We start from the raw sequence: 25,953 nt of genomic DNA, 5'->3' as shown, positions 1-25,953 counted from the left end.
ACAGACCTGTGTGCAGGAAATGTGGCTCAAATGGGCCACACTGCTCCGACTGTTTTCACCGTTTAAACAAACAATTTGCATTTTTATAATTTAGGTTTTTGGGAAGATCTGGAAACTGGTAACACCTCCGGTATGACTCTAAATAAAGGCATTAAAAGGCCTTAAAAGGCATTAAAAATACTCTAACGAGCGATAATCGTGATGGTGGCTCTGCAGTCTGAGTGACTGCATTTTATCCAGAAACCAGTCTTTAACGGCATCCACAGATTTCACTCTTATTAATCTACGACAAAATTATTCTTTATTGTTTTTATGAATAAATGAATAAAATACTGTAGTAGGGAACTGGTGAAAATAAAGAGACTACTGCGTCCACACCTATAAGTGGCCTGCAGGGACTCGTCTGATCTGAGCTGTAGGGTGAAATCAAGGACAACCAAGTGGAGTGCATGTATGCAATACGTGTGCTGAGCTTGCTGGGTTGTTTACATATCTAAAAATAGAAGCAGATGTACATGAGCAAAGGAGCAACATTTGGCTCCAGCGATCTGGTGAACCATGGCCCCCTTTTTTCTTAGAATTAATGAAATCATTTCAGACATCCTCATCTCTCATCCACTTCAGTATAAATCCATGTTCTGCCCACACAATGAGGTCTGTCTCTTACGTAATCAGCAAACGTCAATGCAGCTACATAACAAAGACCACCTCCTGCTGCAGACTTTATGACATCCCTGCGTTATGACAGCAGTCAAACATTCAGCTCATCCTGCAGTTTACACTTGAATAAAAATCAGATCAAGATTCAGTTCGTCACTAATATACTCTCAGCAGCATACATTGGAGCAACAGGCCGTTCTCCTGAAATCAGGCACATTCAAAAAAAACAGAGACACATGAAGAAGAAGACGACGCATGACAGAAACAGGACGAACAGTTGTCTTTGCTACAACAGCAATTTGAATTGTTAAATATGTTAAACTAATTAGTCAGCAGGTCACAGAGGCAGGAATGCTTTTAAAACTGAAATCCTGCACACCAGCTACACACCCTGGACGTGATTCAAAAGAGTACACACAGTCCCAGGATGATCACCCTGAGGTGCAGGACTGAACGTTACAGGAAGTCCTTTCTCTTAGCTGCCATCAGACCTGTGTGCAGGACCGCTGTGTGATTTGCTCACTGACTATGTCAATCACATATCTCAGATATCTTTTGTAAATGTTAGTCTGTTTTAAAAACTGATTTGAGTCTTTTTTTTAAGGCGCCTTAATGTTCTTCGTCCAGTGTTTATATGTTGTGTGTTGACTGTGATCGCAGATGCTGTGATTGTGTAAGATCCTGCAAACAGTCTGTCAGCTGGCAAACAAACCCAAAAGTGAAACTAGAACAAGGGCGACATCGGGTGGGAACTGTAGAGCACCAAAACGCAGAACTACATTTGGTCAGTCATCCTTCTCAGTAAGAGGAATACATTAACCATCTGAAAGTAAAAAAACTGACAGAGTTCAAGATTTTTAAGACACAACTAAAACAACGGCTGAAACTGAAACAAGTCTGAGAGCATCGACTGTTTCCTCTTATAATCCTCATTTTACTGTTTTAATCCTTAAAGCCGGGGACAGGCACAGGGGATGCAAATTAGCCACGGCTAGAAACCTGTACATACGGCATTTACTTTTTATTTTATACATATGGAGCACGGACGGAGCGGCAGTAGCTCAACATGTAGGGACTTGGGCTGGAAACCGGAGAGGCGCCTGTTCAAGTCCCGGATGTGAATTACGACTGTAAATTGGTCTGGTAGCTGGAGAGGTGCCAGTTCACTTCCTGAGCACTGCTGAGGTGCCCTTTAGCAATGCACCGAACCCCCTCACCAGCTCAGGAGCGCTCGCTGTGGGCAGCCCCCTCACTCTGACATCTCTCCGTTAATTCATGTCCATAGGATCCTGTTTGTGCATGTGTGTGTGTGTTTCAGCCTCTGTGTGTGTGGCATGTTCAACAACAGAGTCGCAGGACTAATTGTGTATATCTTCTTCTACTTCATTGCATGTGTCCCTGTTCAAAAAAACTAATAAAACATTAGTACGGCATAGCTCTGGGTTTGGTGCTTCCTTTCTGTCTGTGCAGCTTTTTTCACAGATTGGTTTTTCTGGCTTTGAATTTGCTTTTGGAAGAATATTTTTCTGTCAGTATTCCTATCCCTATTCCAGTTTGTCCCCTGTCGCAGGCTGTGAGTGCGCATCACAAGTGTTGGATCAGTAACACAAATATTAGCTCTGTAGCAATACCAGTTCTGTCATTTGGTACCTTTATATATTCCTAACTAACATCTAGAGCAAATTACAGATAACTTTCATGTCAAATTTACTGATAAATAATTTTGAGATTGGACAGTGGATAGAAAAATAATCCTATTCTGACAAACAGTCATGCCAGCAAACATCACCAAATGTTACCTGAATGTGACCCCCTGTCCAAACTCAGCTACACCCCCATCCCGCATCTCTCCGTCTACTGTGAATATGTCCCTGCAGACTCACCTTGATGCCTCTGAGGGATGCAAACGCCTCTTGTCCAGGCCTCAGAGCGATGATGTCTCCCTCCACCAGCAGACTGACTGGCAGGTTGACCAGCTGGGAGTCTCTGTAGGTCCAGTGAAGCGACCATGATGGCGATGTTGGTGTGTACAGATCAGGGTACAGAGACGGAGACCACCGTGCTTCACCCACACAGCCAGTCAGATAGTCTGAAGGAACACAACACAGAAGGCTGTGGGTGCGATATGGACTGACCAGATAAAAGATTATCAGTGTCTTCTGTTTTATTTTTCCATCTGCTGTATAACCCATACTGTTTGTTTTTGTACATATATGTATTTTGATATGATTGAAATGAACAAAGCAACTTTGAAATAAAGCTCAAGTTAAAAAAAAGAAACAAGGCCTAGCCCCCTGCAGGAACAGACGACTGACGTCACTCAGGCCTCATTCATTAATATCTACAGTCTATGTGTCCTCCTGCAAGATTTGAATCTCGTTGCAGTTTTGCTTTGACTTCCTTCGTGATTTCTTCAGCTACGTAATTTGCCTTTGGTCTTACTACAGTTATAATCACTAAAACATTAGCTCAATCACTTAGCACGGTTGACACATGATGTATAATTTGAAGAACTGATCAAACCTTCTTTTTTTTTCTTTAAATACAAGTGCATTTCGACACGCTCCAATGGTAGGTATTACAACGATAAATGCATCAAAGAGGATGGTAGGAGGTAAACAAAGACGATCTTGCACAGAAAGAGCAAATGACATAATTCCTCTAAATATATATTTGCATTGATGAGTCACAAAGTCTGACTCACCACCGAGCTGTGCGATGATTGCCTTCAGGCGCCGGACCATCTCGCTCCTCTTCAGCCTCTCCTGACGTCCGACCAGCAGCAGGTTGAGCAGGAAGAGGAGCAGGAGGGCTGCAGCGTTCACCAGCTCGATACCAGAACTGTGGACGAGAAACAGATGAATCAAAGTGAAAATCAGAAATTCAGTCTTCAACATGTCCAGCACAGTCAGAGGGAAATATTATTCATATTTCTTGCCCAGGTCTTTGATAGCTTGTTTTAAAAAATAAGCTTAGAGTTTGGGACATTGTGCATAATTATATATATAAAAAAAAAAGAAAGATAGAGTAAACGGTCCAGAACAGTCCAGGCAAGTGCCATGCAGCCAGGACATGGACAGCTGGTGTTTATGTAGCTGATGATTAATTACAATTTCTCACTTTTTCTGTCAGTAAAAAACTGGGGCGCAGATGGCCTAGCGATTAGGTCGCACCCCATGTACGGAGGCTGTAGTCCTCCAAGCAGGTGGCCCGTGTTTGAGTCCGACCTGTTGCTCCTTTCCTGCATCATCTCTCTCTCTCCCTGTCTCCATCTCGCTGCTTTCTGACTCTTTCCACAGTCCTTGAGAACCACTGATCTAGAAAATGTCAGGAGTTCATGTTCATGTTCTTGTGTGCTTTTCTGACATTTCAGCAAAATAAATGTTTGTTCAACGTTTATTGACTCCACCTGCAACATGATCCAAAGTCTCAGGCACCATTGTTTGAAGTGAACAAAAGATCCTGAAATCTCAGAGCCAGCAGGTATTCATTTGAGATCTCATATTTCAGCTCTTATTTATGAACTTTATTTTTGCCTGGGTTTATCTTTAGTCCTTTTCAGACTGCTTTTTTTTTATACATTCATATTGATTGTGCGATGGTGTAATATTGGTGTCTCAGTCTGCAACATTCACGTTGCATTTTGGCGTTGCAGAAGCACAGCACAGCGGGAGCTCCACATACACACACAGTCAGACATGCACACACACACACACAGTGCTGCGCTCCCCCTCTGGCTCGACTGATACTGCCTCGCCTCTGTAACGCCTCTGTTACTACCTCTGAAGACGGTACAGAGGTAAGATCACTTCGTCCCCCCCCCCCCATCACGCCTCGGCAACATCCACAGGGACGTAAATATGGCGTCTTGAAACGGCAGTCTGAATAGGGCTTGTGTCTCATTTGTACAAGATGCTCAAATCCAATTACCCCTTAAAGATAATAATAACAAAGTTGTTTGAATTATGACTGCACTTTAAAGTTACCATTATATCGTTATAGTGATATAAGCATGTGCAATAAGCACACTACAAAAGACTTCCTTTGTCACAATGAATAAGAGGGCAGATTTACACAAGTTGTGCATTAACATCAGCATGAAAATATCTGACCTTTCAGATTGAGCCCTGAATACATAAACCATGTTCACACCATCGTAGCGCCAACTAGTGGTCAGCTACACCTAGAATAGTTGGTGTCCATTTGAAGTTGTTTTTTGCTGTCTGTGCAGTACGGCAGCTCGACAGCCGAGGAAAGAGAGAAGAACGAGACATGAAGTGCCTGTTTGAGAATATTTTGGATTGAAGAGACAGTTAGCAGTTACTGTGCGACTCGTTCAGAGCAGCAGGAAGACTACATGAGCGCAGCTAGTGATTTTCCTCACGTTGTATCAGCCGAGTTTGAGTTACCCCCAATTCACACATACTCTGCCATCCCCGCTGGATGCGTTTCTGAAACGTGAGCGCACCCATGAGCAGCTGTACACACATCACAGGAGAACTACAAGATCCCGCGGGAATAAAGAGAAACACATGCAAACAACATGTTGCTTTGTCTTTCTGAGGATGACTTGTTGATAAAGTGATGAAAAATACGATCGCGAGTCCGTATATTGCGTTTTATTTTGAAATTGACCAGATGCTCTGTGTGTTTCCTTGTCTGACTTCCTGTCCGGGCTGTCATATCCTGTCCGGCATGACGAATGCATGCAGCGTACTCCGGTGAAAATAGACTCGCAGAGTATTTCATTTAATTTCAAACCTTTATTTAAGCCTCGAAAATCATTGAGGTTTCCCTCATTTACAATGATGTTGGGATACAGATAAAAAAAAAAAAAGGGGACAAATAAAACAATAGACAGGTCAGGATTCTCATTACAAACAATAACACACTGTAGTAAAGTGGTTTGAGATCATTGTCTTAATCTGCCCAAGAGAAACAGGAGTGTCAATCTTGAAACAGTGTTGTAAATTGTTCCACGTCTTGTTATCACAATGATTGGCCTGAGTGGCAGCTAAGTACGGCGTAGTGCGTGGCGCTGACTGACCGCGGTGCGTACGGAGTATGTGTGCATTGGGGGTTATATGGTACTGAATTGAGTGAACACTCTACAGACACATAACTTTAACTAAGACATGAACTTGTTTGACAGATACATTTTTTTTTTTTTTTTTTTTTAAAGCAAAGTGCTTTAACTTTTAGATGATGGAGCTTCAGACATGACGCAGGTGTGTAAATAATCATGTTTAAGCGATTAAATCAGATCTCACTGCAGCTTTAAGAAAAACAGAAACTAAGATACGTCTCATGTTTATCAACCAAAACATCCCGTTTTAAATCAAAAAGTATTTCTGACTGCAGAGAGATGTTGCACAAACAGTGCTAAAGATGTTCCACAACAGGATGGTGCACCTACCTGCCCTTTGGCTGGCTGCCATGGCAACAGAAGAGTCCCAGCACCACCAGAAGAGTGAGGGCAGCTCCCGGCCAATGGAGACAGGAGTGCCGGTTGCCATGGTAAAGAAAGCTATTTAGCCACTGTTCCTATGAAAACATGAGAGAAAAACAACAAGGCGTAATGAACAGTGTGTTATATAAGCGCTCCGACATGTGACGGTTTATTTAAAGAATGATCAACAAGCCATGCTGCTATTAGTGGAGGGGATCAAGGCTGCGTGAACATCCAGCTTTCTGTGCATCCATCAGACGTCCTCTCCAGGATGTGATGAAGACAAAACCCTTATTGTGCTAGTCCTCATTTATTAACTCAGGTTTAGGGTTTGGTTTAAAATAAATATTATTTTTAGGTCAGGGGGACGTGATTAAATTTGGGATTTACGTTACATAAAGGCTCAGCGTTTAGACGACCTCAAGAGGAGATTGTGATAAAAATTCAAGAGGATGGGGCGCCTGTTGCCTATTGGTTAGCGGGTGCACCAATATACGGAGGTTTAAGTCCTCCAGGCGGGCAGCCACAGGTTCAAATCCCACCTGTGGTTCCTTTTCCCGCATGTCTCTCTCTCTCTCCCAGATTTCGGACTCTGTCCAATCTCAAAATAAAGGCAGAAAAATGCCCAAAAATAAAGAAGTTGAAAAAATTAAAATAAAATTATTTATGATCTCACTGACGAACTTTAACATTTTTACTCACTAAGAATAGATCTTACAGAGTATAAAATTGATAGACAGACATTAGCTTGTAAAGCAAACAGCAAAAAATTTCAAGAACTACTTTTCTCACTCCATCAGACTGTGTCGACCCCACAACCACCGCCGTCCTCATTCATGCACGGCCTGCTCCGACCTCCACCTCAACGGACAGGAAGTGTGGACAACCGGAACGCGAGGAATACAAAGGAGAAATCCTTCCTGCATATTATCCCATATGCTCTTTTAGTGTCTCGAGATAACACTTATGAATTTGCGCTATACTAATAATGGTTGATTGACGAATCCAACTACATCAACGTCTCTTTTAGGACTTGGTCACTTAAACAGATTTAAACAACGGACGTCTACAAAATCCAAAGTTCACGACAGCTAGGCTTGCCGCCTAATAATGACAACTGGAAACCATGAGATAAACATTGATTCTAATGTGAAACTGATTTATTGATTGTTTTGATCTCAGTGGATTATTCGACTCCTTGTTATCGTTTTGTGAAAGAAGAACACTGTAGGGGTTCTTAACTAAAAATAACTGAGCAGTGTAAGCAGCTCCTCTTGATGTGCTGTGTTTACTGAAGTTGTTTGCTGCTTCTTTACCTTGTGTCCACGTATCTGTACTCAGAAAGTAAAAAAAATGTATACTGTATATGTAAAACAAATACTGATCATGACTGAAAAATGTAATGTGATCACATTTGTTTCCATATCACACAGCCCTACAGTACATAAGGACTAGTGATGTAAACGTGTAATGTGTACCTGTGCAGAGGCTCGTCGGCGTCCAGTCCTCTGGTGCTGCTCCAGCAGGCTGTTGAGCTGGTCCCGCAGCTTGGCCAGAGCCTGACCTGTCGACAGACCCAGTGCCACAGCATTCTCCTCCTGAAACAACAGGAAGAACAACTATTAGATACTCCTGGTGACTCTTGACCCCCCAAAAAGGGGTGCGTTGCAACCATCATTTTTCACACATGCTCTCCTAAAGAAAAGGGGGGGGGAGGGGTCTCAGGAGGCAGGGCATGACATTCAAAGGACAATGCGGAAATGGCCGACAAAGCCACAGCGTCAAACTTTCAAAACTTTGATGACAGTTTGTGCCTTGATTTAAATGTACTAAAGCAGAAATTACCCCAAAAAGGGAGGAGTTATTTTTGCGGTCACTGCGACGGCCCTAGAAGGAGCTACAGAGGCAGCAAGGGACAGCGTTGTGTATTGACATCATTTAGACCTATATCTTGATTTTTGTCTCGATCAGAGTGTCTCGGTATGAAGGCAGAGAGAAGAACATCACTGCACTGTAACAATCAGGAAGTCTTTAGTTTGGCTTAAGAATATTAACCTGACTGTATCACTGACTTCTCTCAGTTGTAATCAGCTATACAGTACATTAATCTGGTCATTTATATCACTTTTTTCATCATGTATATCATAATGCTGAATGTTAGCATCCTCATCATAATCCTCTAAGTAGCTCAGTTTCTTCATTGCTGTAATTATAAAATGTTTGGTAGATTTAAAGAAAGTGGTGCTAATTAAAATGTATCTCTATCCAGATCTTTTCCGCAATGTTTTCAGAAACATAAAATATCAATCTGAGCTTGTTGGTGGCAAAAACAAATGGTAAATGGACTTGAGCTTGTAAAAGCGCTTTGAGTAGCAGGTCACACCTACACATTCACACACTGATGGTAGAGTCTGCTGTGTAAAGAGTCCATCAGAAGTAACTCATCCCATTCATACACATTCATACGCCACCGACAAAGCAGCGGGAGCATCTTGGGGTTAAGTATCTTGCCCAAGGATACATCGGATATGTGGCTGCAGGAGCTGGGGATCGAACCCTCGACCTTCTGGTTAAGATACGACGGACTCTACCAACTGAGCCACAGCCGCCCCTACAAGCGGAAAAACAAGCACCTCTAGTGGACACTTTGATCAGGAACATTAGCGTCAAATAACGTGTCAGATATTACGGCCTATTTGGGTTGCCAGCCCAGCCGACAATCCACCGCAGCAGCTCCAAACTTTTTCTACAGATTAGTAATAAAGACTGCAAAAAAGAAAAATACGGCCAAAGTTTAAGAAAGAAATTGCATCCGCCTTTGAATAAAATAGCTGCTTTCAATGAAAGGAAATGGTTGATAATGAGGAAAGGGGAGAGAGAGTAGTATCTAATACTGATGGGAAAGTAACCTTTCCCACTCTCCGTGTCACTATTCGGATGTGTGTGTCAGCAAAGGCCGGCTGCGGATGCACAAATATGAAAACGCACACACACATGGTTCAGCTTTCAAGCTCTACATCCCACAGAGACATCTATAAATATCTCTCTGCTTTCCCAGAGAAAGAAAGTCTCAACAAAAAAATCCTCCAGAGGCTTAGAGCAAGCAGAGGCACAAGGAGCTCATACAGCCCGAGGAGAGCAGACCAGACCTGCAACCTGGAAGATTAACCTCAGACCACCTCCTCCAAATCCAGAGCTTTATACGATCATGCAAACACAACTGCTGATGCAAAAAAGATCAATCTAACGAGAGCGTATCAGAAAGTATATTTGACTGTGTTCTGACAGAAATAAGCAAGAGACAACTTACATTGCTCTTCTTCCTGAAGCAGATCCCCTGCTCTCTCATCGTCAACACCATGATGACCCTGCTCTGCTTCAGTAAAATATGTTTTTACACTGTGCCGAGCTACAAGGGCATCGACCGCTTAATGACGAATGTTACATTTCAGAAACCAGCTCCAAGATGTGAATTAGGTCCTGGAGAGAGAGCCTGCTCATGCCTACAGTCAGGAGAGAGCCTGAGATGCTGCAGAACCTCACCCAAAATTTCCCTCGTCACTGGGCTGCAGACAACGCGGGCCCAGCGTCAGTGCACGCTGCCAGCTGGACCTCAATTCAAAAACACAAAGTCTGTCTGCCTCTCTGGCACGGGCCGAGCCTCATTCAGTTCAACTCAGCTCAGCAGCTGGCTCGCACACTGAGCAACAAACCCAGAATACAGAGGGAGAGGAGGGAGGGGGGCTGATAGAGGCCAGGGGTGGTGGAGGGCTAAAGAGGGGCTCTTTTGATGAGAGGAACAATGCCAACCTGGCCTGAATAAACCTGGCTGGGTTTTTTTTCTACTCCAGCTAGCTTAGCATGTTTTGCAGTGATTGAGATTTTGCAAAAGCAAAGCTAGAGAGAGAGAATTGGTCGTGAAGATGTTGAAAAACGGTTAAGAGGATCAACTGGTTCTGTTGAAACCACAATCAATATATTACAAGGTAATATTGGTATTAATACAACAAAGCAAAGACATTTTCAAAGGTGTAATATGTAGAATATTTACACTAAAATATCTAAATTCATTAAAAATTAACTAAACCTATGTTATATACTTTTTTGTTTTGTTGATCACTTACATTACCTCTAATGTTTACATCAGTTATCAAAGCCAGAGAAGTCCCTAGTTTTAGATTTGTAACATTGATGACCCAAAAGACGATTTTTGCGTCATCGGAGGCTCCTTTTCAGGAAAGAAATGTAGAGCTTTCCCGTCTCAGGGGAAAATGAGGGCGGGATGCACGACCATTCAAAAATACTACCAGGTTTCTAATGATACAAAGCTTAATGCAAATGGGTGAAGTGTCCCTTTAAACTCCTGTACAATTTCAAGGCTGTGTCGTTCACAATTACATTGTTTGTGTAAAAAACATTAACACTGAAAATTATTTTACAGTTACTTTATAGTGAGCGAACAATGCCTTTCGCCTGAAGGTTCCTCAGGTTCTCCCAGCATATTTCTTGTATTTACATTGTCTGTTCTTGCAACCAACTGACACCTGAGTTTTGTTATGCATGGGGTACCCTGTTGGTCATGTACATTGTGTGTGTGTATACAGCGCTGTGTGTGTTTATACATAAACTGCTGCCGTGTGCTTACGCTCCATGCCTCTAGCGCTTCCCCAACACCTTAATGTAATGAATCATCACAGTGGGGGAACCAATATGACGCCGTTAAGGATGCAATGTGTAAGTACAAGGGCGTAATGATGGTGGAACTTAGTTACAGCGCTGTTGTGGAACCACAATCAGTACTGTGTTACGTAATTTCAAATGTTTAACGTGAACTAAACTCTCCTCTTTCTTCATATACATCTCTTTGGAACGAGGGCAGCTACATGCGTCTGTACAGTTATGAGTTAATGATTATATAACAGAAAACAGCACATAGGTGGAAACACTGAGCCCGAAGAGGAAGAAAGCTTTCCTTTAAACCGGTTGAGCAATCAGTTACTGGCAGCAGTATTTGCTCTCCTACGAGCCCAAGCAGTGCCAGGTTGTGAAATGTCTCTCCTACACATCTATCTTTAACTGAAGAGGTTTGATCTTTTGACCCTTCAGAAGTTCACCTGAAATCACTGAATAGTATTCAGGACAGTTAGAGTTCATGTCAGAGAGTGAGTATGTGGGTTTATGTGAATGAAGAAAGTGTTGAAAAAAGGATTTTAAAGAGCAAAAATAACAAGGAGGGGAAGCTTCTAAATGTTTTACTTTTTAAAGTGTCAATCAGTAAGATGTGTAATGAGTGAAATGTTAAAGTGACCTTACTATAAGATCAGACATTAAGGAAACATGCTATGTTGAAGTGCTGGCTTTTCTGACAACAATACAGCAGCCAGTATGTCCTCCTTCTGACTTTAGATTCTGGTCCTGAATGCTCTGGATTTGTTTGGACCAGAGAAGGTAGGCGGTTTTAAGTCACCCCCACACGGCCGTTTTGGACGCTCCTCTGTTTGCCAGATATGAGACCAGTTATCAGGTCAAACCAACAGGTGTTGCAGCGATGGAAGCGGGCAAGAGAACTGGTTCAGATAAAAGTGATTGTACCCGACCTAAAAAGCCTCTGCATGTTTCTAATAAGCTCCACGAGCAGAAACGTGCTCAAACTAGGATCAATATTGGAGATGCTTTTGAAAAATGGAGAGAGGTTAGAACACAGAAAGGTTTACAGACCGATGTAGAGCTGACTAAACACTGAAGCTTCAGTGTCCACAACATGGCAACCTGCGTGAGCATGGACTCTAGAGAGGAGGGGGCGGGGGGGGGGAGACAGCTCTCTGTAATGTCTTGAATTTAGACTGCAGTACCCACTTTAAACACTAGGTGTCAGAGTTACATATTGCTCCTTTAAATAAAGAATTTCTATTCCACTCCATTCTTCACATTTTGTTAGGTGTGAATTTTTAAACCGCCTTAACCTGTTGGCTTTCTTTGCCTCTCTTTTCCACACACACACACACACCTACACCTCTGCTCCTTAATTAAACACAGCTGCTGGCTCTCCCCCGCCTCTTTCTGTTTATCTCCAGCTGCCCGGTCGACTTTTTTAATCTGCTGCATGTGTTTAATAGTCCCGTAAAAAATGAACTCACATTTTGAGTTTGTTCTCCTGCAGCTCCATGTTCTCATGCAATGGGTAACTATATTTTTAAGATGCTGCAGGGTTGGTGATGTTGGGGCTTTAAAGAAATATGAGGGACACAGCAGTATCCTGCTTTTTCAAAATGGTTTAGAATAAATGTTAACAACTCTAGCTACTTGCTTAAAAGGTCACATATTAAGCAAAATATACTTCACCATGTTTCTCTAACACTAATACCGTAAAATCTGGTGTATAAGACGCACTTTTAATACCTATTTTTTCGTCTTAAAAGTTGGCTGCGTCTTATACACCGGTGCGACCAATACACCAGTACAAAATTCTGAAACACGCGCCGTCATTACCGCGGGTGCAGCAGCCTCTATCACTGCGACCTGACGTGATTAAAAACCCATCCCCATTGTGTATTGAAAGCTGAGTGCACGCTGTGCTGGGAAAGACGGCGACACAGACCAGGCTGGCTGCGTGACTTTTTTCACATCTTTTCTCCCTCACGAGGTCATAATCATGCATTTACAGAAACAGTGGTATATTGTTCCGTAAATAAACCTTGTGGAGTGCTCTTTTGATTGAAAGAGTCCTATATCAAAGTAAAAGAGTGACCAGCGGAGTCAGGCAGCGTGACTTGCAAGCTAGCAGGTCTGTGCCTCTGCCAACTTTCCCTGCAGGCTGAGAGCTCAACTACCGTACTGTAGCTAGTAGGAGCGCAAACTCCCGAAAGTGAAAACAGACAGAACTAAAGAACGACACAGCTGTACAGAAACTGCACGTTGTAGACATCGCTGAACACAATATAAATCGTCACGCAGGAAGACAGTTTAAAGTTTTTTTTTCTCTCAAAGAGACCTTAAAAACAGGGTGCGTCTTATACACCGTGTGTCTCTGTGTCTCTAGTCTGTCTACAAACCCCCCAATTATGAGAAAAGTCCATCCTCTCCGTCTTTTGCCTGCTCCACTTTTCAGAAAATGTGTGCTCAAACAGGCCGTTTGTAGATTTTCCCTTCATGACATCACAAAGGGCAGTAACCCCTCCCCCAGGTGGGTGACACTCCCACAGCTAGGTGTTTGTTCTTCCCTCTGAGTCTGCCTTCTCACCGTAAACAATAGGACATGGAGAGAGAAAGCCAGAAAACCTTTCCACACATACAGAAATCTCCTGAAAAACTCCAGAGATTTGGTTACCCGGAGGTTCTTTAGGCTATATGTGAACGCAAACAGCCCCATTTTTCGTGCAGACTTTACCCGGAGTTTCTACGGCCAGACCCCTAGTATTTTTTCCGCAGAATGTCTGAGTGAGCTGATGTCTGAAAGCGGCATCATATACTCTGGAGATTTCAACTGGAGCCAATGGGAAGAGAATGACGTTTATATACAGTGACTGCCTAAAGTGTCTGCACGCGACCTCTACGATCTCTGTCCACGTAATTAAACGGCTGCATTATGTTTTCTGTTCGTCAGTATGTTGTTCTCCGCTATTTTGTGGATGTTGTCATCCCATTGGAGTACACATAGCATTGATATAAAGGCAAATATTCTCATTATAACTTCGTGTAGCGGACTCTGTTGCTTCGGCTGCTACTTCCACGTTGTTTATTTACATCACGTCATACCTCAGGAAATCCCCCGATCCCCCTCCCCTCTGACAGGGATAGTCCGCCGCTGTGAGGAGCATATGTGAAAACGGCTAGAGACACCCAAGCCCTTCTAGAGAGGGGGCCTGGTCAGACACAGCTCATTTACATTTAAAGGTACAGACACAGAAACAGCCTGTTCTGAGCAGGGCTGAAATAGAGGGGTTTATAGATATGATCAAATACAGGATCAGAGTGGATTTAGAACAAGTCACTTCACACATATGTTTTGGGGAGCTCTGAGACTTATTTAAACTGGTTAAGTTAATAAGCATCACGCTTGAAGGTCTCTAATACAAGATGAAGCTATACTAGCTAGGGATTTAAGACCTCTAATGAGGAAAAAAAGCTTTTTTAAAGACTTTTAATGAGCTTAAATTTTATGGATAAATGTAAAATAATTTTTAAGGATCCGCGTGAAACACTGTCATTTATGTTTTATCTATTTTTGATAGTTGATGTGCATTACCGATGGGAAAATGTCACCACATTCAGGTGTACCTGGCATATAAACTGAAGAAGAAAAAAAAAAGTGAAATGTCCCTGGCAGTGACAGAATCAATCAGCATCGTGCAAACTCGCTGGGTAAGAGCTTGAATGTAACAGATGTTCTAATTGAACGTCAACCTTATCTTTGTACAGCACCAAAAACACATGCTAGGCGTTGTTGCATCATAGCTATTAGCTAAGCACTCCCCTCAGGAAAGTGTATTCGCAGGGGTCCCATCTGCTCCGTAAACAACTTTCCACCTCAGGGACATTAAGGCAGAAATAGCAGATGCTGAACTAAGCAATCAAACTCACCTGCTTCTTATCCTGCTGCTGCATGGCAACTGCAACCTCTCCACATGCTCTGCTCCTTAACCAGCCAACGCCGCCTGGCAGAGCCCTGTCACTGCCGCTCTGCAATGTCCAAATCTGGTCAGCACACACTTGAGGCCCTCGGCTGGATCCCTCTCAGCCAGCTGCCTGAAGAAACTGCAGCTCACGTGGGTCGAGTTTGGACGGAGGAAGATGGAGAAGGCAGGTGGGTGTAGCCTTGGTCCCCAGCCTGGCAACACCTCCCGCCCCACCTCCTCTGCCAGTGTGACAGAAGGCACGCCAACACCTACAGGGTCCAGCACAGGGAAGCAGGGAGCCGAGGGTTTCTGGGCTGTGGGCGTTGAGGTTTAACTGTAGCTCAGGTGTGTCTTCACAATGTTCATGTGGAGGTCTGTGGAGATATGACCGATTACATACATCAATCAAAAAGCAACTAGAGCATTTCTACATTGACCTACAATGCAGTATTCTATAAAAAGGAAGGTCAGTTTTAGTTAAGACAATGGTTGATTTATAATTATGGTGGATGACTAAGGGAAGATGTGCTGCAACAGCACAATAGTTTTTGATAAGGACAGACCATATTCAACTTCAACAATGATTCCCATCTAAACACAAACACAATAATGGGAAAGTGCTGCAAATGACAGTACAAATACATATACAAAAAAAACAAGCTGTATGTTTATAACTTATGCAGAGTAAAAAATATTCACCCAGGAAAACCTGCAAGAGAAGAATTATGCATATCAATTTAATCTTCTAGGGGAGCATTAAGTTTATCGAGCATCATGACAGGGAAACCAGGCCAAATTTGATGAATTTTCCATTTACCAGACTACAAAACAGCCAGTTTAGCTGCGTTTAGCTGGTAAGCTTGGCAGCTGGCTGTACAATAAGCTTAATTTGCCTATTCTGGGAGCTCTGAGCATCTCTAGGGTGTTGGTGTAAACACCAACACTCACACAGCACTTACTTCTGGGATTACAAAGACATGGCAGGGATTTGAGAGGAGCGAGGGCGGGTTTTTGTTTTTTGGTTTACAACAACCCCTGTTGTACTATTTTACCAGTTGTCCCCAACATCTTCTGTTGGACTCCCCAATGCACACATACTCCGTGCTCGCCGCGGTCCGTCAGCGCCGCGCACTACACCGTACTTAGCTGCCACTCTAGTCAATCATAGTGTTCACACAGGGTGCGCTGCAGCCCGTCTCCGGAGCGTGCCACCAACGGCACTACGCTCTGCTCTGTTTCAAATACGCAGCGAGTCGATTTTTCTATGGAGTAAGCTGCAGGCACGCATCAAGCTGGACAGAATATGACAGCCCGGACAGGAAGTCAGACAAGGAAACACACAGAGCATCCGGTTAATATCAAAATAAAACACAATATACGGACTCAAGATCGTTTCGTCACTTTATCAACATGACGTCAAAACAGGCACAGAATGAACAACAACTCATCCTCAGAAAGACAAAGCAACATGTTGTTTGCATGTTTTTCTCTTTATTCCTGCGAAGTTGTCCTGTGATGTGTCATGGGTTCGCTCCGCTGCGCTGACGTTCCAGAAAAAGATCCAGTGTGAATCGGTGCACGCCGTCCTACGGAGCAATACCGTGGCGCTGACGGACCGCGGCATGGTATGTTTGAATTGGGGGTGAGGTTGACCAAGGTTCAACCTTTCACTTTTACCGCTCATGTATTTCTTTGTTCTTCAGAGCATGTTGCAGCACTTTTCTGTTCTGGCTTTATAAATAGGCTTCGTTCATGATTTTTTTTTGCCATCTAATGATCTCTTTGGCTGTTGTAACTTGTTTCAAGTCAAATTTTATCCCGGTTGAAAGACTTTACTATCAACATATCAGCTCAACCCGCTCAGTCAAAAGTTTTAACACTATTATGTTGAATGGTGTCGGGTCAAGTGCAAAAGCACCGAGATGTTTGTTAAACAGCTCTATTGAAAAGCAGGCCGTGGCCCTGACTCTACTGACACCAGGCTCAACACTCGCTCTGACCACATAAGCAGCTTCCTTTGGCACAGAAAACCAATGAACTCCAGAGTCAGCAGTCTACATTCGTAAAGAGTTGAAAGAGCTCAGCCAAACAGAGGAGACAACAGGCAGACAGACTGAAGGGTGAGAGGGTGCACCGACTGCAGAGTAAGACTGTTCTAGTAAGATTAAACCCAGAGACGGTCCTGTTGGGGTCATCAGAGAGCGTGTAGGTAACACAAGCAAAGTCAAGACGGACAGAAAAGGGCAAAGACCATGTAGTTTGAAGAAGCCCAGTATTGTGTTCAAAATATTCACAGGGATACAATTTGACTTTGTGCAATCGCATCCTAACATCATTTTTTATGATGTTTATCCTGATGCAAGAAGCAGTCCTCCTGTTATCATCTGGATATTTTCAGGAGTCAACTTTAGTAACATGCAGTTCAATGCGTTACAGAACATAACCTTTAGCCTTCAGACTTTGTTTGTGACTCAGAGAGGTTTCTGTTGGGGCTGATTACTATCCTCGCTTTGCCTCACACTTTACCTAAGAGGTTCTATCACCGTGAACTGTGAGGTGAAACCACACCTTACAACACACACTTACACTGCCATCCCTGTTTAGATCTGGCACTCCAGTGCAGCTGAGACACGTTTCTAAAACAGGTTACATTACTACTAGCCAGGTAAGCTTAATGAGCTAATCCTCGTCAGGCAAGCTGAACGACTTTCGCTGGATTTGTCTCCCCACCTCATGGACTTAAAAATAACACTGGCACTGCGGAAGTAAACAGGGGTATTAAGAAACTGCCTTTAACTTCGATTACGTTTCTATTCTTACTTATCATTCCTAGTCTTTAACAGGTGATACAACATGTGTAGAAGTGCATGCAAGTGAGATTTATCGTGGTTGTGTATCTTGAGTTGAGGACCTTACAAGACTTTTTTACACAGGTTTAGATCTTGATAACTAAAAATATGTAGGTGCAACAATTGAAGGTTGAAGGTTGTCTGACGTAATCTGAAAAAAGGAAACTTCACCTCATTCAAAATATTTTAAGGATTAGCAAGCTGACTACTGGATTTAGACTTTCACCCTCTACACTGTACGTTTAAAATCAAGAAGATGGAAGACCCAAACTCATGAACCATGACGGGACTTTAATTTGATAGTTTAAGCCTTAAAAGGGTCGGACTTTATAAAGATGTAAAATACGATACAGAAAAAAAACTCTCTAACCTCTCCAACTATCCCACCATGACTGATAGTATCAAAAAGTACAGAAGCTTTACAGCCACATATTTAACAGACAGCTAATTCCTGACAGCCTTTCTGTCATGTTGGGTTTATCTGCTCATGTTTTGACCCTTCTTTCTGCTTTACAATAAGCCCTAAAGGTTCGGTCTGGTTGTAGCATAAAGAGTTATTTTGAGTGAGGGGAAATCAGCTTCCCCTCCTTCTTTTCAAAACATGGAGGTTAAAGTTACAATATGTAGATTCCGCCGCCAGACAAGACACGTCCCGTTACAACTCTAAAATGACGCATTTCTCTTGGTTTGATAACTGTCAGAGATATTTGAGGTAATGTGAGTACTCAACAAAACAATATATGTAAGATAGGTTTAGTCAATTCTTAATTAACTTTTTATATTTTATTGTAAACATGGTCATAAAATTTTACATTGTACGTTTAAACGACACGTTTCAGAATACACTGTTAAACACACATCTCACGTTTCTTAAGATTTGGGGACCTTTTATTGAGTATATTAGGAAGGAGAGAAGTCAAACTGGGAACTGTTTGCATTGTACTGTATCTTCAACTGTTCTGTATTTAGATGCTTTGAATCCTGGCCTTGACCCTCCCTCCTTAGCCTTGCCTTATCTTGGTCTCTCGGACTCTACCCCTGACCATCAATACACTTATTGGTACATATGGGTAGGCCTGGGCGATATGACAATAAATGTTATTGCGATAAAAAATGTCATATTAGTCGATATCGATAATTATCACGATAATTGTCAATCGTTATTTCCTTCAATTTTAAAAGCTGATTTTTGCTCCTGAGTGAAAGTTGAAGAAACCAGATGGTTAATTATGGTTTAATTATTCTTTATTGTAAGAACAGGACGAATTATAATTAAACAGAAACATTTCAGCATCATAAGCTCAGTGCATGGAGCTGGAAACCCTGATATGACACTTTGTTGCTGTTTATATTATTTACAATATGATCCACACTAACACTCGTTTATGAAAAAAGTGGACATTTATTTCCTTCGGTGTGTTCTAATGGGTCATATTGTTTCCAATGGGGGAACAGGTTCGTGGTGTCACCGTTTTAGCTGCCCTTTGGCACAGAGAACTTTACTCTGTTTTTTTGTCGGAATGTAAAGAGCCAAAATGTCTCTAAACTCCAGAAGTTAAGCGGCCTTTCTTGTCGTCTTGTCGAGGATATTTTCTCCTGCTTTGAGCCGGTAGGTTCAGCGTTTTCTTCAGAGTAGCTATCGCTAATTTCGGCTGTTTCCTTTCCACTCCTGAGGTCTGTAAGCCCGCCTACCCATATCCCTGCGACATGATTGGCTGTCTGTAGTCTTTTTCTTCTTCTCTTTAATGTTGGGTGGCAACACATTAGCGCCCCCTGTATCCCTGTGGTTGGATGGTGTAATTATAGGTTTAAATCTGTCAAACTTTTTTAATATTTATATTGACAAAAATTATATTGTGATAATTATCGTTATCGTTTTATCGCCCAGGCCTACATATGGGAGATAGATAGATAGATAGATAGATAGATAGATACTTTATTGATTCAAATTCAAATTGCAAACTCACATTGCAATCAACTCCTGAACTGACATGGACACTTGATTCGTTTCTTTTAAGATGGCAGTGTGACCTTTTTTTAGTGTTGCTGTTGTGTTTGTCTTTTGTCGGTATTTCTAAAGAACAGAAGCTTTAAAAAAGAACTCCAGATCTTTAGTCAGATTTTAACCACAGCTGCTTTGAGCTAAAGAGAAGAATCCACAGGTCAGCAAAAACTGACGCTCCTCAAGTTCTTTTGGCGTCTAATAAAGACCCAAAAATCAATTAGTAACTTAAAAGTGAATGTGTCTGACAATCAGACGGAGAGCAAACGGGGTGACCCCGGCTTCATTGCACAAATACACATGTTACCGATATATTTGTGCATTTTAGACAGTGTGCAGGAAGTTGCTTTGCAAATTAACCACCAAAAGGGACACATTTAGTAAACCTCCCAATGTATTTATTTAGAATAACTTTTACACTGTTGTAAACTAGCTTTAACAAGACGCGTTTGACTGGATATGAAGGTGCTAAATTTGTCTCTGAAATATATATATTTTTTTTGTTATTTTGAAATACAGGGGCAAAATTTGACCTCTTTCTTCCTATATATTATAGTGATAACACACCTTCTTTGAGATGTTATTTTGGTCAGACCTTTTAAAATGAGCGTGTTTTAAAATATGTTAGATGTTAGAAATTAAGATCAAATTCTATTGTTTTTGTTTTGTGCCTCCCAAAAGGAGTGTATTTGCAAGGGCTGTCAAACAATAATTTGAATCTAATCTAATCTAATCTGAATTTAATAGATAATCGCAATTAATCGCACTTTTGAAATTTCATTATTTAGCATTTAAAAATAGAAATTGTCCAGCTTTTTTATTGCATTTTAGTACTGTTCTAAGCCAAGAGTACTTTACTTGCTGTTTGAATTTACACCTGCTTTTATTTTGAAACAAAGTAAGGACCTTCTGGTAGTTTGAAGGTTACGACATTGACTTATTAACCACAGAAAAAGGAACTCACTACGGATCAAAAACTAAATTAAAACAGCTCAAAGGAACGGTAACAAAGGTCAATGAGTGATGTCATAATGTGGATATTACTTTGGACTCGTGAGCTGAGCTGTCTGAGAGTTTGTTAAAGTTAAATGAGACATTCAAAGCTGCAGCAGTGTCCTGCTTTTACATCACTGAGACTACAGGGAGACACTGAGGACGACTATCTACAGGGAGACTAAAGGGACAAAATAGCATGAGATTAATCCCATTAAAAAATGTAATGCAATAATTTCAGACTTTAATTAATCGCGATTAACTAGGTAATGCTGACACCCCTCGTTTTTACACTTGGCATAATTCACCCCAGCAATTTTGCCAAACACTTTAGTGTCTTCTCATCCTCCCTAAAAGCTCCACATAGAAACAATAAAATACTGCAAAAACTCGTTATTTTATTCGTTTATATTTACATCAATTTTTTCAGTCATGTGTGGACTTTTTCTACTGTTGGAGTAAGTTTTAATTATTTGAATAAAGTTGTTTTTTTTAAACGTAAATCTTGATGTTGCGTTCACTGTCTCGAAAAAAAAGTGAAACTATCCAACGTTTAATCGTAAAATGCTTTTTAACCGTTTTCATCTATAAAAACAGATATTCTTAATTGTATGTAGCAAGAATAGAACTATTACAGAGCTTTTATGTCATTATTAATATGTCAGGTGCTGCCAAATTGCCAGTTAATTTCGATAAGTTGTTGATTTAATTGGCGAAGACTTACAAAGAGAGGCATAACGTAACCTCAAGGGTCGATAGTGACAGCTGCCATAGCCTGCTGCAACGCTTTGGCATTGGCAAAATATCTTGAGCAATGTTTTTACGAGATAAAAGCAATAATGCTGACATAATTTAATGCAAATGAGTTGATTTAAAGAGTAGCTTGCATCGCTGCTAGCAACTGACGTCCCTTCTCTTCCTTAGATGTCAAAGGCAGATGCTAATAAAAAATAGACCCCTCGACCTAACTGGACCTTCAACACCACAACACGTCGATGACAGCAATACTCCGAAAACTCACCTTTGGTAAAATTCACGTCTTTGTTATTAAAATCCTCCTTAAATTGATGATTTTCCCTCGAGTGCAAACGTACTTCTGGTCGGACACTGTACCGCAGCAGCCATGTTGTTAGGGAGCGTTCTGGCTTGGATGAGGGCGTGTTGTGATTGGACGGCGTCAGAGTACTCTGTCCTGTGATTGGCTAAGATTAGAGTAGGCGGTCCTAAAAATGTGTACGCTTGCTTATGGTTTTATTTTGAAATAAGAAACCTGTAATCTTAACTGCAGAGTGGCTGCTAAACCAAGAAGCCCACTTTCACTCAGAGGCGAGTCTAGAGTCTGTTGGGGCCCTTGGCAAAAATTAATTGGGGGCCCTTCCAACCAGCATTTATCATCTGTTTCCCAACACTTACTTGTCTTCCTCTTTCTCTCTTTATTCAATCCCTGACAGATAACTCCTCTTCATTTTCCTTTGGTGACGTTCATTGACAAATGTTGATTTTCAAATCGAGCGCTGTCAGATTGGGCCCCCCTTAGGGAGGTTTCCTTCTGCCATTGCAAAATTTGCACATTTTGAGCCACTGATGTGGTTTAAAGTTTGTCAGCCCTTGGCCCCAAGCAGTTGCCTGCCTTGCCTGGTGACAAGCAGTGCCTCTGCTTTCACTGAAAAATATTCTTATATTAGCTGTTAAGGGAATACCTTTATGATAATATGATAATGATTAAAAATATGCACAATGCTCTTAACAAACACGCTGTCACTTCCTTAAAGTAAGGAGCAATGCTGCACTGTCTCATTGGTAGGCTACTGATCTGTTTTTGGGGAAGTTAGAAGTGCTGAAATAATGATGAGTGGTATGTTATATTGATCCAAGAAGAATCTGAGAAATGCATTCAAATTGATGCATAAATTATTGGGATTAATGAAAGTGCCAAAGCAATAGGTATCATGATAGATTGCATATAAAGTAAAAGGATGCCACAGCTGATGCATTTTTAATAGTGCATTCATTGTGACGACTGTTTTTAATTTTTTTGTGAGCTCTTCAGGGTGACTCAGCATGTGCAGACTCAGTGTGTTGGGTTACAGTGGTTTTTAAAGAGAGGGGCAGACTTCTTGTGACTGTGTCGTGTTTACTTAAGGGTAGAAGTTGGTTAAGTTTCCCTTTAATGTCGTAGCTGGTGAAAGAGTCTATAAGTGATTTTGACATTGCATCATAGAAATAAGTTTTTTGACACTGAACTTCCCAACAGCTCATAAAAACTAAACAACCAACTAGGTCGTAGCTTATATTTTTGAACCTTTTATAAAAACAACTCTTACAGGGGTTTCATTTCTAATGTTTAATAAAATTACATCTCGATTCTAGGACTGCTTCGACTGTAAAGTACGGTGGCTGGGAGGTGTCAGGCAAATGCATTTACAAAAAACGCTTTGCAAACTCCACAACACAAAATGCAAAAGAGCCACAATGAAAGTTGTGTCACATAATATGAAAATATAAAAAACATTGGACAATATTTATCATTTAAAAAAAATCACAGTGACAGTTATCATACTTCGTCGTGTCCGTCTTTGGAAAAACAGTCCGTCAGAAACATGTTCATGTGTCCGTCTATAATAACGGTCTGTTACCAGATCCTATGGGGCTTCAACTCTCATTGTGGCCAACTTCTGTTGTGTTGCAGCTCCTTTGCATCGGTGTTGTGGAGTCTGCAAAGCGTTTTTGTAAATGCATTCCCCTGACACCTCCCAGCCACCGCAGAAAAGTCTTGCACTTTTGCAAAGTGTCTAAATGAAGAACTCGTTTGCAAAAGCAGATAACTCTGTTTTTATACATTTTCATCAACTTTTTTTTGTTGTTTATTTCAGGTAATATCACTCAGACTGACAGTTGTGTAGCTTTGACCCAGTTCCCCGTAGGCTGCCTGACATGTACAAAGCATCACTGGTTAGGAGCACTGCGTGGGTCCTCAATCAAGCTGAACAGCAAACAGGCGCTCTTTGGGGAGGGGGGAATGAAACCATGAAAACAAAGGCTAGATGTGGCTAGACATGAATTAATAACAGAGTGCCTTGGATACAATTTTGTGTTTGCCATCTTTACTATTCAGAGGAGTTTTTCATAAACTCATCTAGCCTATTGTTTTCCCCATAAAGGCTGTTGGGTTTTTGCACCGGAACAGATTTTGGATCAGAGAACGGCTTTTTTTAAAGTGGTAATCAAAACTGTCTGGGCTTTTCTCCCATGATCTGTTTTTGCTAATTAACTCTTCAAATGCTTCTTCTTCCCACAGACTTTAAACTCAGCACAAATCTGCAGTCGGAAAAAGGTTAAGGTAATAAGTTAATGTGTGCTAGACCGGCAGAGCTCAGTTAGTAAGTTCTTTCCTTTATTCTGACAGAAAGTTAAAATGTACGAGACTGTAACCCAAACAATAACTCTGCAGTCAGCGTGTAGGAATGAGCAGCTGACAGGAGCTTGTGTCGTTGTGTCACTGCAGACTGAGGAACCAGAGAGAAAAACAGAAAACCAAACAATGGTTTGTATAAATGTATGTGTGGATTAATTGATTCAGAAAATGTGATCATAATGTCTCTGACTCCGCCCACACTAAGTGACACAAGGTATTCCTCGTGTTTCTGGAAACACTGGCGCAAACGTCTCTCTTTGTATTTTAATTAGTGACTAATTGTGAACTGTAGTGATTTTATCCCTTTTATTGTTGTCCTGTAATTATATTTCCTGTGCTTTTTTATGATGATATTACAGAAGCGTATTGTATTCATGTGGTGATTTTTTTTTTGTGTGCCTGGTTTCTTGTTACGAGATAAAGATCTCGTTATTAAGAGATGAAGATCTCATTATTACGAGAAAAGCATTAGGATGGTGGGAGTGCACAGTACACCAGCGGCAGCTCATTACAACATTTCGGTATAAACGCCGTGGCAGGCGATTCCGTTGTATCGCCTGCGTTGAGTTGTATTTCATGGGGTTAAAGTATTTTCCGTAAATGCCTGATCGTATCTTGAGACACCACGTAGCCTTAGCTTGAATGCATTTCATATGCATGACTTTATATCTGTGAAGCATACCATATCTATTTAACTGATCCTGGAGGAATACCGCAATGTCAAATAGGTCAGAGTGTTCTTTCCGTCTGAACAACCTTAACGCCTTCAGATGCCTGAGCAAAGTCGACAAGCTCATGAGAATACCACCTGTATTACTCAAAGACGCTAATATTTCCCAAAGCCTTAAACCAAGATGAAAATAAAACACAATCAAATCAATGACCCTGGTCATCGTTGCCTTTTGATCTTCCTCCCTCCTCTGCCTGCCACAATGCAAACTGCATTAACCCTCTAGTATCTTTTTAGTCTTTTTAATGTGATCTTTTCTCGTTATAACGAGATCTTTTTCTTGTTATAATGAAATCTTTATCTCGTAATAACACCTGGCAAAAAAAAAAAAATTCCCCACAATTGCAATACGCTTCCGTATGATATGAACCTTATGGTCTGAAATAAAGTATTTTAGCACCCTCATGATGCATAACTTCAATACTGACATGATCATCATTACTTGCGACCCACCACCTCCCTATCACACCTCAGACGATATCTTCAGTCTTTTCGGTCAAAGCCGTTCCTCAGTTCGATCAGCTTTTTCATTCCATCAGCCTCAGATGACATCATCAGCCCTCTTCCCGTCAACCAAAGTCTTCACAGTTCGATCAGCTTCTTCCTCCCATCGGCGATAGATCTTGTTGCTGCTCAGTGCAGACATCTTTGATTACCCTCTGTCTCTGTAGAGTTCAATCTGCCAAAGATTCTCTGACAATGACAACATCACATATGTAAAATGAATATTAACTTGTCTCCCCATTGTATTGAGGTCCAGAAATCTTGTATCTTACAACGACCTGCTTAGTAGTCTCGACCGTACACACAAACAGGCCTCGCTCTGCTCTAACTTTCTGTCTGCGTCACTGCAGACGGCTCTGTGTCAGGAGGATCTGAGGTCAGGTTGCTTCTGTGTATAAATCAATAGCTGTCAGCCTCGGCTGGGCCTGCTTACACACTCTCCAAAGATGACTGTTCCTCATAGCAGGGCTCTAATGTGAGTCATGGTGGCGAGAGCCAATGTAACATGGCCAGGGCCTGTAGGCAGAGCGCAATGCACCATTTTCTGGAACACTATGCCCAGTATGCAGTCAAGTGCTGAAATGTTTACAAAATGCCTGTAGCATGCTAAAAACATTACATTTATGAATCGAAAATACGTATTTAAGCTTCTTATGCTGACCGGAGAGGAAGAACTCAGTATTGTCACCTTTCCTCACGCTGTGTTTCTTGGAGTTAATCCTGCACAGAAAAGCCA

The 25,953-nt window shown here is 41.6% G+C and overlaps 1 protein-coding gene across 3 annotated transcripts in view; it reads right to left on the bottom strand.

Annotated features, from left to right (window-relative positions):
- tmem94 (transmembrane protein 94) overlaps positions 1-21,708 on the bottom strand; it is a 45,641-nt gene extending 23,933 nt beyond the window's left edge. For all 3 annotated transcript variants that reach the window (XM_061028987.1, XM_061028988.1, XM_061028989.1), the window contains exons 1-6: positions 21,590-21,708; positions 14,690-15,098; positions 7,588-7,707; positions 6,077-6,204; positions 3,365-3,501; positions 2,544-2,749 (exon numbers count right to left, since the gene is read on the bottom strand). In XM_061028987.1, the coding sequence (XP_060884970.1) occupies positions 2,544-2,749; positions 3,365-3,501; positions 6,077-6,204; positions 7,588-7,707; positions 14,690-14,713 (615 nt within the window). In that variant the 5' untranslated portion in view covers positions 14,714-15,098; positions 21,590-21,708. The remainder of the gene's footprint in view (positions 1-2,543; positions 2,750-3,364; positions 3,502-6,076; positions 6,205-7,587; positions 7,708-14,689; positions 15,099-21,589) is intronic.
- Positions 21,709-25,953: the final 4,245 nt, after the last annotated feature.

Source organism: Labrus mixtus, chromosome 21 (genome assembly GCF_963584025.1).
Source record: "Labrus mixtus chromosome 21, fLabMix1.1, whole genome shotgun sequence".
In the NCBI taxonomy this organism is placed as follows: Eukaryota; Metazoa; Chordata; class Actinopteri; order Labriformes; family Labridae; genus Labrus; species Labrus mixtus.
This window is presented reverse-complemented; position numbering and strand designations above follow the sequence as displayed.